General features: G+C 37.2%; 1 protein-coding gene across 3 annotated transcripts in view; it reads right to left on the bottom strand.

The window, feature by feature from the left end:
- Positions 1–265: 265 nt before the first annotated feature.
- DOCK1 (dedicator of cytokinesis 1) overlaps positions 266–13,543 on the bottom strand; it is a 525,973-nt gene continuing 512,695 nt past the window's right edge. For all 3 annotated transcript variants that reach the window (XM_067533435.1, XM_067533436.1, XM_067533437.1), the window contains exon 52: positions 266–1,996. In XM_067533435.1, the coding sequence (XP_067389536.1) occupies positions 1,901–1,996 (96 nt within the window). In that variant the 3' untranslated portion in view covers positions 266–1,900. The remainder of the gene's footprint in view (positions 1,997–13,543) is intronic.

Genomic DNA, 13,543 nt, shown 5'->3' with positions numbered 1-13,543 from the left:
TACTTTTCTGATTGATTTGTAGCCTGGAATCGTTTTCTGCTTCAATCCCTTGAATCAAAGGTCATATTAATAAAAAAAAGTGAACTGGAATTTGAGAACAGCTCGTAACTTGCAAATAAGAAGTTGAGTTCTATGGAGAAGTTATGGTCAGGTGGCTGATATAAAACTTCTTACTCTCTTGTGATAGAAAGTATTTGGTTGTGATCCAAAGCTACATGGTGCTTAAGGGCAAAATAATTAGCATATTTATCTGACCAGTCGAGCTGTTAGAGTGACAAGGACTACCTGTATTTTAATGAAGTTGTTGCTTTATTGCTCCAGAAGTTATTTCTCTGCCTTTTATTTTTATCTGGTTGGCACCAAGTAATCATTAAAACTCCACCTAAAACTAAGCTATTTTATGTGCTGTTTATACAACAATGCGATTAATATTGAAATAGGCTGTCAATCCCGATGCAGACTGCATATAAAAGATGCACCCTCATAGTGTCGATATTCTTATTTATTTCAACACTACATATATGCATCATGAACAAGTTATGTAACTACTATAAAATAATAGGGTAAGGAATGTAGGATTTATCAGAGGCAGTTTCAAATGATTCTTGTTATAAATCTGTTTCAGAAAATTAAAAGTAGAGACATTTAATAAAGCAGCTCCTGAAATTAATTACACTTCTGTAAAAAAGATGAAAAAATATACAAAGTAAATATATTTATTTTCTTAGACAAACTTTTTTTAAAATAATCCTTTATTTTTAGAGTCAGTGATGTATTTAAAACAATCTACTATATGATTATAAAAACTGTAGATAATAAAAAACATAGTGTAAGGGCAATAAAAATACCGAGGAATAAAAGGTTAGTTTCCTTTTCTTTTCCCTTATCATTGTTCAATATTTTCAGATGTCAATTTTTTGGGGGGGAAAAAGTTAACTATTTATACGCTTTCAGCAGTTAAAACTAAAAACATGTAAGGAATCATTTGCAGATACATTAATTGTTATTACATGAAAAGTAGACAGCAAAAAATAAAGAACCATCATATATACAAACTTCTGTACAGAATGATGACACAGGGACAAAAAAGATAACATTCAATTTATCCTAATCCACCTAAAATATTACACATTAAAAAAAGCTCTTCCCATTTTTATATTCAATCATTCAGTTCTAGAACCACATCAGGTCCCATATTTGTATAATTGGTTTCTTTTCCTATAAATTAGTGCCTGTTCAGTAGCTAAAAAGTTATCGTAATTTAAAATTGTATCAGATAGGAGGAGCAGCCAACCACTAATGAAGTTTTAAAAAAGCACACCAGAAACCAGCTTATTTATAACACCGAAAAATGTAAAAACTACTTTACTGGAATAATCAGGTTTCTGAATGTTTGATGCACTGAACACGTTTGTTATTTGAAGCTATTATAATGCAGATTCTTAGTACTGTTATTAGGCCCAATCCAATGCCTACTGAAATCAATGAGAGTATTCTCGTTGACTTCCACAGATGTTGGGATCAGGCCCATGGTGCCCAACTGTCCTTTTTACACACCAGTATCCATTTATATTTTCTGCTAAGTAGTTCAGTATGACAAAGCAACATTTTCTGGAATAGGGTATAGTATATTGTTAGCTGACAAATGCCCCCTTGTTTTGAAAATAGGTCGCAGGTTCCTCCCAAGCAAGGGGAGACCATTATCCTGTGACAGCTTTAATCCTGTGGCATGATCTGTTTTGAAACCTGATTTACTGTTACAAATGAGTTCCTTTCAGAGTTAGAATCATTGCACTAAATGTTAAACACTGCAGGCCTGAATGAGGTAACCATCATATACCTTAAAATATTTAGGGAAATGAAATATTACAGCTTTATCTTTGGAGAAATACTTTCGTTTTCACTGGACAATCCCAGAGTCAACAGATGTTTGCTTTCGAGTAGTCTTTGGAGGGGGAGGCGGTGGAGTTTTGCTGGGTAATGGAGGTGGCAGGTGCTGGAAAAAATGAATTTTGAATAGAACACGTTACTGATGAACTGATTTTGAGCTGGTTGTTCAGGTATGATTTTATATACTACGTCGACAGATAGAGGAGTGAATCTTTATCTGTTTCATTCCTGAAAACTTCCTCTCAAAATTTGTTTGAAACAGCTTTGTTTCTGGATATTCATTTACAATCTAATTTTACTGCTGTCAATGACAAATTTCTCAAGAGTTTTTAACTATCTCAATATTTCAGAAAAATTCTACCAAAAGAACTTGTAACATTTTATATCCCTATACTTTGTATCATATTGACTATCAGCCTACACTAATCAGTCTTGCCCCTAAACACTACATGGTTTAAAAAGCTTTATTTCTCATCTCTTTTTTTGTTTTCATATTTTATAGTTTTAGAAAAGGCATCATGCTAAAAAAGAAAAAGCAATAGATTAAATAGATTATAAATAGCTTTCACCTTACCATCAGATATTTGGTAATCTTCAGCATTACTCAAAATAGGTAGATGAAAAACATTACAAAAATTATCCCCCTACATTATAGGAAATCATACAACAAGGTAACAGGGCTGTCATTTGCTTCACAGGTGAAGGGAAGGGCAAATAAATACAAGCAAGTATTCCAATTGGTCATGCAGGTCAAATGATTTATTTTCATAAAATTCAAGCTATAGGTATGATGACAAAAATCCATAGTGCTGAAAAAATACAAGGACATTGAAGGCTTATTCATACACTGTTTTCAGGCTGGATTTCAACAGCATTTTGGCTGTTGAAATCATTGCAGCTTTTCCATCACTGCATTGGAAGTTATACTGCAGTGTTACACCTATTAAGTATTGCTTTTTAGTTCATAATATCCTTCCCCTGCTGGTGAAGATAAAACCCACCTTTGTTTTTTGGTTTCTCAGCAATTTCATATTCCTTTTGCCATTTACACTCATTTTATATGCCCCTCCCCCCTTTTTCTTAACCCATTCTTGTTATACTTTATTAGATTGCTATCAGACACACTTCCAAACAAAAGGTTATAAAAATATTAGCCACATACTATTACTTTAAATTACAATACAAACTGTGAGTTTGCCAAGTTTCCTGATCACTGCCATGGGAACAATTCAAGAGTTTGAAATAGCTTAGCCTTTTATTGCACATACTTATACTGTACCTGGAATCTTGATTTTGGTGTTTCATTTCTACTTCACACTGCACCGTTTACAGATTGTTTTCCTTACTAGAATTCATTGTAAATAACATCTTGTTTTTATTGGCATCTTGGAAGGCAGAACATTATTTCTAAATCATAGTTACACATTCGTGCTTTTATGGGAACATCATGGATAGACCATGTGAAATTACATCATTGGAAAGGAAGCCCAATGTTGTGACACAAAAACCTAGTGGTTCTGGATGACTCCCTGACATTTCACACAATTCCCTCCATTCATTTGGGGCAGCATTAGTTCTATGCTTGATATGTTTGCTCATATTGAAACATTCCATTTACTTACTGAGAGCCAGCAGAAATGTCAGAGAGTAGAGGAAAAGTATTAAAATACCTTTGAGGTAATTTAAGGCCTATTTCATGGCTACATTTTAAGACAGCAGCAAACAGTTAAACACAGGGCTTGAAGTACTTAGGAGGCATCTATTAGCCATAGGCAGATACAAAAGATAAAGGAGGGTCTACATACTGGCTGAGACCCAGAAACAATGAATGGCCTGGTGCGAAATCCAGCTCCCTACACAAGCTAGGAAGGATGTTGGATTGTGGCTGGCACACTGTTCTTGGATCTGAACTCAAGAGAAATGTCTTTCATATCAGTCTCTGCCTGGTAGGTGTCAAATTTGAAGCCTCCTCATCTCTTTCTGGCTGCTGGAGGAGAGGACTTCTCTCTCTCTCTCTTTCAGCTATTTAGTGGTGGGGATGATGATGACGTGTTCATTGCTGTAGTCCTACCCAAGCCTCCTAGCTGCAGCAAAAGGGTTGGATGGCATTTCTCCCCATACATACTCTTATATGAAAAGAACTACAGACTCTTGGAGGCAGGTGGCCTCTGCTACTCTCCCTCTTCCACAATGTCTATCTTTGGGTCCTTATCCAACCATCTGCAGAGTGAATATGACGTGTTTCTTGTCAGCTTTGCTGTTGCCTACAGAGTTCTGATAGCAACTGTGAAATTGATCATAACTGATAATTTTAATCTGCTGCTGGATGGGAAAGCTACGAACAGCAGCAAACAAAAAGTGGAGTTGTGTCTGCAGATTAGGAAAGATAACACTGCATGAGTTCCTATTTGTAAGGTTATATCTGCAGTCATAAAGGTTAGAAATTTCAGATTTTTTCTTACAGAGATTGATAGTTTAGGCTCCACACTTACCATATAAAGGTGCCTACTCAATAGTGATGAGTCTATTCTTCCAAGACCTGATTAAGTATATCCCGCAATGAGGAATTTCATATCCACAGTCTAATTAAAATTTACAATATGTCATTTCAGGGAATAGCCAGATTACTATGTAAAGCTTTTATTCAATAAATGGCATTGCTGCATTAGTTACATGATGAATAAAAATAATGCTCAGATAAACATTGAAAATGGATGTTGCTCTGTCTCACAAACTATGTGCAATTTGCTCCTGATTTACAATGAAATTCAGTTCTCGGTGACTTTTGTATCAGAAGATCAAATCGACATACTATTTAATTTGAAAAATAGATAGGTAAAATTAGAATTTTATTTTGGTTAAATGTGAAACTATTTTTTTTAAATTGGGATTTTTTTTAATGTTATGCTAGTAATTTTCAATTTCCATCATCTGATGATCTGAAGCTTTAAATTTATTCATTCATATCTGGCCAAAATTTTTGAATGTGGGTTTCTAAAGTTAGGCTCCTGAATCCATACCTACACACGTGAATAAAAGTGGTTTTATTATTAGAAGGATTTAGCATTCCCAAATTCCATTGGGATCTGCAGATCTCAGCACTTTTGAAAAACAGGGCAAGTCTATTTAAGTATTTAAATACGGATTTATGAACCTGACTTTAGGCATCGAATTTTGAAAATTTTGGCCCATTACTCTACAGATATGAAGTGAACACTTAATAGCTCAGACCAGATACAGAAGCTGCAGATCATGAGTAAAACATTAAAAATAAATAAATAAATCCAAACCAAAAGATTTTAGTTTCCTACTAACAAAATAAACTGTATATCCTTTCTGAAAATCTTTACGGAACATCACAAAAAAGTGACTTAATATTCCTTAGTATATTTTCCTCACAGGCATTTTAACTTCATATTTATCATTAAGCAAAACTACTTTAACTTTATTGATCACATAACTTAAAAAGAGCCATTTTGAATTATATTCACTTTAAACTGGCAGTAATTGGCAATTTAACAGATCAAAGGCTTTAATCAAACCAATGGGTTTTTTGTATTATCATCACTCATAGAAATCAAATGATCAATTATCATAAAATAGATCTGAAGACCTAATAGAGAAGAGCATACACTGAAAACACAGTGAGGATGGGCTAAGTATATTAGTCATAAACAACAAGCATATTATGTGAGTGCTCCCATTCTGCAAGTAAATTAGGCAGAAAAGAAATAACAGAGATAGGTGGATAATTAATATAATTAAATTTACAAATTCCATTATAACTTGGGCTAAATTTAGCACTCCTTCATTTATATAAGTTACCACTGAATATATTAATAGAACATTTAATGATAGCCAAGCAGCACTATTGAGAAATCAGCCAGACAAAGCTTAACAGCCAATGTGAATTGGTACAAAACCAAATTTGACCATCATTCCATGAGCTTACCAGCCTTTTCTTCTATTCAGCTACAATATGAATGATGGCATTCATACTCAATATCAAATTGGGAAAATGATCAATAAACTCACAAAATTGATATCACCGGTACTCAAAACAGTTCCATTTAGAACATTTCTGAAATACAAAATTAAATTTCCCTTTCATTTACATTTAATTAAAGGTGCTCTACAGAGTTCACGTTTATGTTTCAGTAGTAATATAGTGGGTTCTTCAATTCTTGGAGATTGCTTTTCTTTCTGAAATAAAAGACAGAGTCTACCAGTGCACATTAGAACCTATTTTAGGCAGATTCCCTGACTGACGTGTACCTCAGGGGAAATGGGAACCTTATAAAAAGGCACATCTGCAAAATACAAGCATTTTGTCCTTTCCATTTCAAATATTAAATTGCTTCCATTTGTTTGGTTTTCTCCTTTACAAAAAGAAGTAATCAAATTTAAAATCTCTCCTTTTCACCTCACTCTCTTGTAGAAATGGGACACAGAACAGTGTACACACAGAAAATAAGAATTAAAAAGACAAAAAATATTTTCTTTCTTAATCTATAGAAAGAAAAATATGATGGATGAAGGGTCTTTGTCATTCAGAAAGCAGCGTACAACACACAAACAAACTGAGTTCTACAATGAAACCCCATGGCACCATAAAAGAGACGAGTTCCTGTACTCTTATTTTATTGGAGTTGAATAGCAAGATCTATGGTTAGCTTCTAAGATCTAATCAGGATACTTCACTTTTCAGAATTAACTGATTTAACTTGGTAAACCATAAATTATGTGAATGAAAAGTAATCAGGCCATAAGCTACGTGGTGTTGTGCAACCATTTTCCAGCACTCTTGTCTAAATTTCATTCTCTTCTTTTACTATTATTTTTACAGTGATATGATGGGGTGTCTGCCTCACACTGGTACTTAAGGAGTTAAAAGCAGCCCTCAGGAGACTGCGTGGGACACCGCCAATAGGAGAGGGGCTGGGAGGAACAGCCAATCAAGGCCCAGCAGGCCCATATAAAAGGAGCAGCAGGGCACAGCACAGCATCCACTGCCTGGAGCTCAAGGAGGGAAGGCTATCTCTCTCACAGGTTGAGAGGCCTGCAGCACCTGAGACAGAGCTATTGTTGGCAGGGACTATTGGGTGGATGGCAGAAGCTAGAGGAGCTCCTGGCTGGCTGCTGAGAGTGGGTAGTAGCAGGCCCAGAGGACACGTGAAGACGGTGCAAGGGCTGGGGGAACACGCCCATGGAGATAATAGCAGGGAGAGGAATTTGAGGAGCAGCAGGATGCACATGGTTTCTGGGCCGGGACCTGGAGTAGTGGGTGGGCCCGGGTCACTCCCCACTAGGGAAGAGGCAGAACAAGTTGCTACAGGCACCGAGGAAGTGGCGGACAAAATGCTACAGTAGCCACTAGGGAAAATGGCTGGACTCCTGAGGAACCAAATCTCCCCCGGAAGTGGGGAACATAGACTGGTGGCTCGGCTGGAGGGCTGAGTCACAAAGAGGATGCTGCAGCTCCTGACAGCTGCAAGAAGGGCTACAGGCGCAGACCGTGGACACGGGCGTTGGCCTGGAGCTAATCCTCAGATGACCAGCAGGAGGCGCCGGTCCAATGGTGAGTGACATGAACCCGTCACAAGTGGAACTAAGTCATGCAATCTATAAATAGTAGCATGTTTGTTATTTATCTATAGGGACAAATGACTCATGGCAAAAATTCTTAAGGGTACATAATAAAAATGTGACAATGTGCTAAATCTTCAGTTGGTATAAGTTTATATAGCTCCATTGATTTCAGCTGAGCTACACCAATTTATACCAGTTGAATATTTGGCTGAATGTTTGTAAGTCTGTTATGTTTAAAATACTGTATAGTGCCAATTTTGCCAGTGATGGTAGTACTTATGGCCAGTGATGGTAGTCATTCATAAGATTATTTTGTCTCAACTAGGTAAAAACACACAAAAATGGTTACTTACCTACACAGTTATTGTTCTTTGAGATGCATTATACACATATACACTCCACTGCAGGTGTACGTGCCCCAAGGCACTCAACTTGGACACTTTTGCCAGCATTTGCCTTCATTACCCTCGTGTATTGAGCCTCATGTGCTGCTTCCCTCTCTGTTCCTTCATGCCACCAAAAGCTAACACTCGAAGTAGTGGGGAAGGTGGGGTGGTCATAGAAAGTGCATAATACATCTTGAAGGACAATAGTTACTATACAGATCATTTTTTTCCCTTTGAGTGATTGTGCACATATACATTCCACCAGCAGTTTCCTAAGAGGTGGTGGAACTTTGAATTATTTTGATTCAACACTGAGATTGCAACATGGACTTGATGAAGTTGGCATTATCTTGGAAAACTTGAGTGACAGTATAGTGTCCGCAAAACATATGTACAGATATCCACATTGCTATTTTGCAAATGTCCAATTTAGGAATGTTGCTCAAAAAGGTGGTGAGGGGGAGTGAGCCCTGGTAGAATGAGCCATTATCTTTGGTGAAGGAGAGACCTTAGCAAGATTGTAGCAAAGCTTGAGGAAGTCTGAAATCCAAGTTGAAATATGCTGGGCTGGTTGTCATTTGATCCTTTCCGCATATGTTACAGAGTCTGGGAGAGGATCTGAAAGAGTTTGTGTGGTCCAAATAAAATGCCAAAGCCCTGTGAGCATCCAAGGATTGAGGCTTTTCTTTAGCCTTCGCAGAATGAGGTTTTGGAAAGAATACTGGGAGGGTGAACAGTCTCATTGATGTGCAATGCTGATACCACTTTAGGCATACATTTAGGGCATGCCCTAAAACAGACCTTGTCTTTGAGAAAAAGTTAGCAATGCCTCTTGTCACAAATTGCTTGAAGCTCTGAGACTCTCCTCATGGAGACAATCACTATTAACAATTCTGTTTTAACTGACAACAGCAGCAAAGGTGTCGTCATCAAAGTTTTAAAAGGGAGACCAATCAAGGAGGACAGTACTAAATTCAGGTCCCATGAAGGTAACGGATTGGACACAGGAAGGCACATGTTAAAAAGTCCCTTTAAAAATCTGGAAATCAAGGGATGCAAAAAGATAGAAAACACATCTAATGAAGGGTGTACTGCAGAAAGGATGCTAGGTGGACTCTCACTTAACTGACAGAGAGACCAGAGGATTTCACATGCAGTGGGTAATCAAGTACATGTCTAATCTCTGTATAATCTGGAGATAAATGGTGAGATTCCACCCAGACCGAAAACATTTTCCATTTTACTATGTATGTGGCTTTAGAGGAATCCTTTCTGCTGTTCACCAAAATGGGCTGGACATCACAGGAGCAGAGTGTCTCTTCATTGCTCAGACAGGAATGTGAGGTTTGTGTCTATGAAATGGAGAGACTATGGGTTGGAATGTAGAGACATGCCTTGGTCTTCAGACAGGAAATCCTTGACCAAGGGTAAAATAATGGGTAGCCTAATGGAGAATTGATTTAGGTCCATGAACCAATACTGTCTTCGCCAGGCAGTGTTACAAAGAGTAAGCCTGTCTTCCCCTCTTTTAGCTTTCTGAATGAATGAAATGGACTGGGGGGAATACATACAGCAGATTTCTTGATCATGAAAGGAGAAAGACATTTGTCATGGAACCCAGGCTGTGACCTGATCTGGAGCAGAATCTCTTAAATTTGTCAATCAGGTTGGTTGCAAAGAGGTCTGTTATCAGGTATTCCCATAGTTGGAAGATCGGGTGCAGAATGTTTTTTCTTATTGACTACTCAGATGGTCTATGAAGTTCCTACTGAAGAAATCCACTGTAGTGTTCCTCACTCCTGGAAGGTAAAAGGCTTTTTGGTGAGATATTGTTTTTTATACAAAAGCTTCACAAATGGATCACTTCCTGGCACAACTGATATGACTTGCACCTCTCTGTCTGTTCAGTTAAAACATAGCTATAGTATTGTCTGTAAGAACTTGAACCACTCGATCCCGGATGGTGGATCTCAGGCCCGATGAATAACTCAAAGCTCTAGCACATTTATATAGAGTGAAATCTCCTGAGGAGTCCAAAGTGCTTAAGCCTGAAGTTGACCCAGATAAGCCTCCAATCTTTGGTGGACATGCCTGTTACAAGAGTCATAATTGGTTCCAGCAGAAAAGGAACCCTCTTGCACGTGTTCAGAAGATCCAACCACCAATCCAGGGATTGAAGCACTCATGGAAGTATGCAAATCAGCATATCCAGAGAATGCCTGCTTGGAAGATATACTGAGGTGAAACCTAGCGTGCTGTCATATATAAATGGATGAGGCTGGTATAGGAGAAAGTGACCTCCTCTTAGACTGAGATTCTGATGCAGGTCTAGATGCTCTTGGCACAGTCCAAGATGCCCAGTAAGACCCAGGAAGGTAGTCTAACCTTTGTACTGCCCATGGGGGTGGGTACCATACTGGAGCTGCTTTGTAAGGATACTATTTTTGCTCTATGGTCAGAGTGTCCATGGTCAGTATGATGTGTATAGAGACCTGAAAGACCTTGGAGGAAACATAGGTCTGTTGTGGTCAGAGTCTGTAGAGAAGATGATGTAACTCTCTTCAGTGAATGGAAGAGCAGTTTCAATTGGTGTTAGTGGAGGTTCAGGCACTGTCAATACTTGGTGGTATCCTAAGATGAGAGCAGGTGAGGTGGTTGGAAGGCAGAAGACTGGAGCTGCTGTTGAGGACTGCATGGAAGATGCAGGAAAACCAAGTGTGCAATGGTAGTAAATGACGTTAATGTTGCCAATGCAGTCAAGGCTAATGTAGTCAGCGCCAGACGATGTAGGATAAGAATCTTGCAGAGAGAAATACAGAAGGTCCTTCACTGCAAGGAAGCCTGTGGTACAGATGGCACTGAAATTGGAGGCAAGCATTACTTTGCCATACACAAGGAATGAGCACGTGAGACAGATAATATTTCACTTTCCCCTAGTTCTTTTCAAAGGCCAGATGAAACAAATAGACCCTGTGGCATGCCCTGAAAGTCAGCTATTCTGAGCTATTTCAGGTCAATGGCAGAGGTACATTCCATAATTGCAGGGCTATTATGAAGATTGGGCTGCTGGCAGCCCATTCTGTTGAGGGGGATGTAGCATCAGGGCCTCTGCAGTGTATCACACAGAGAAAGAGAATCGTTCACGTAGGCTAGTGCAGGCCAGCTAGGGCTTTACAGATTAAAATGAACTCCCTAGGGTCAGATATTCAGCTGATGTAAATTGTCATAGCTTTATTGACTTCAATGGAGCTATCACAACCTATATCAACTGAGGATATGCCCCTGATACTTAATTATGCTTCCAGCTGAATCTCACCTGGTTTTCTACAGGTAAATGAGAACATCACACAATGAAACCTTCTTATAGTTGTTTTCTTTCATGTACAGACTTTAACATAAGAGGAGTTAGATAATCTGCAATGCAACATATGCACTGTAATTCATTAAAAAAAATCTCTGGACTACTTCACTGTAAACAGATTTTCACTATATTCAATTAAGATATAAACAGATTCCACTCTGAATGTTACTGATGCACCAGAATCTCAAAAAGTCAAAATAAATGTTACTATCATCATTAACTAAGTTTATTCTCGTTCTTTTATTATATGCCACTTCCTTCTTTGCCACACACTTTGTCAAGTTTTGTATCTGCTGCTGGATTGATGGAAATCTTCTCATCAAAATTATTATCCTGTGAATACTAAGTGTTACAGCCAATATTTATGAATGTAAATACTCCTTTGTCTTTTTTCTTTGAGTTTCCTTTTTGACAGTGCATGCTAAGTAGGCCGTTGATTTTGTATGCGAAGATGTACATGAACCTGTGAAGAAGCACAAAAGCCTACAGGAATGTCTTGATGTAGTAATAATCCTTGCAAGAGTCCTAGGATTCTTTTTCATGTTCATGTATATTATTAAGAATTTTTTGAAGAACAAATCACACAATGCAAGAATGAGTATGTGTGTGTGTGTGTGTATGGATATAATAGTTAACATTTTAAAAATGACAATGAACAAGATAACAATCAAAACATTATAGTTAGAAGATTATTGGGATAAAAAGCCTTAAGTAAGGTAGGTTAACAATGGATTCCAAATAATCTAAACATAAAATAATGAAAATCTCAAGCATCACAAATCATTATTGGTAGCAGTTAGACCCAAAGTACTCAGAACTATATGACTATTTCTTGATACATTTGTCAATGTACCATTTTCTGTTCACTGAAGCTTTTTCATATCTGACTTCAAGGCAAACAGTATTGAGCCATGTATTCAATTCTAACACAGTGAGATCTTTTCCATTCTATGATATCATTTTAAAGGCAATTGAGATAAGATTATATAGAGAACTTTTTAATGGTTTTTTCCTTATTGTTAAGGATAGATAATTTAAAACTAGTCAGTTTACTAGACAGATAATCAAGAATGTTAGTTATTTCATTTATGAAATACTATAGCCTGTAACCGTACATTGTGGGGGTTCAGTCTGAACAGTTATAAGAGCATACCTGATTGATCTTTTTCATGCCCACCACCAGTTTTCATATTTTGCTTTTGATAATCTCACTGGGGTCCAAGTACAAAGTGAAATAAATGCAATGATTGCTATAAAATTGTAAGCCTTTCTTAAATTATACAAAATATAATCCCTTCAATTTTGTGTCAGATCTGTTTTCAGATCTACCTTGCAGACTTTGTCACTACTCATTCACTCAGATTCTCTGCTCTTGAAGAGTTTATGAAGTGTAGATGAAGAGCCAAACACTCAAAAGTTGTCTCATAAAATTTCAGAAGTTTATTATCTAAGGATTTAGAATTTATTTTTGATTAACTTTTAAAGGTGTTCAAATCCTGAGCTCCCTCAGAAACTGGACATTTTATCATCTTAGACTAAAAGAGAGAAAATATTCTGGAGGACAGTAAAAAATGTGTAAAAACCTCACAAACTCCCAATGAAGCATGGTATTATTAGTCCCATTTTAAAAATGAAGAAACTGAGGCACAAAAGTTAAGTGAGTTGTCCAAGATCACTCAGCAAGTCAGTGGCAAAGCCTGAGAACAGAACCTGTATCTTCTGACTCTCAGACCTATGCTTTAGCTATTATGGCATGTTTCTTTCCTGTTTCTGAGTTCTTGAATAAATTCCCTCGCAGTTGTCTACAGAATTGATGATTATATTAAATTAGCCTGGCAGTTGAGGCACAAGACAAGAATTTATGGAATCTGGGTTCTATTTCCAGAATTACCACAGACTTCCTGCACGACCTTTGGCAAGTCACTCAGGGCCTAATTTTCAGAACTGCTGAGTATTTACAACTCCAGCTGCTCTGAAAAATGTGGCCTCTACTGTCTCTGCAAATCATATTCTTCACCTATAAAAATGGGGAAATTTCAACCTAATTTTTCTTCCAAACTTGATCAAGTTTCTGTTGACATTTTTTAAATACAAATTATTTGAAGGATACATTTCAGAATAATTTTGTTAATTCAGACAAATTTGTGCATATCTCTGATATGCAACTGAAAAATTATCATTGCACAGGGAAACATCCTGCATATGACTGTATAACTTTATTCTAAAAAGTTACACATTTCAAAGCCCAATTGATAGTCTTCTCCAAAAGTGCTGAGGATTTTTTTTTAAATCAAATTATTTTTAATAGCTGCACAAT

This window comes from Emydura macquarii, unplaced genomic scaffold (assembly GCF_026122565.2).
Source record: "Emydura macquarii macquarii isolate MOO-44397 ecotype Brisbane River unplaced genomic scaffold, CSIRO-AGI_Emac_v2 contig_3343, whole genome shotgun sequence".
NCBI lineage: Eukaryota > Metazoa > Chordata > Testudines > Chelidae > Emydura > Emydura macquarii.
The sequence above is the reverse complement of the archived record's forward strand: the minus strand, read 5'-3'. Positions and strand labels throughout refer to the sequence as shown.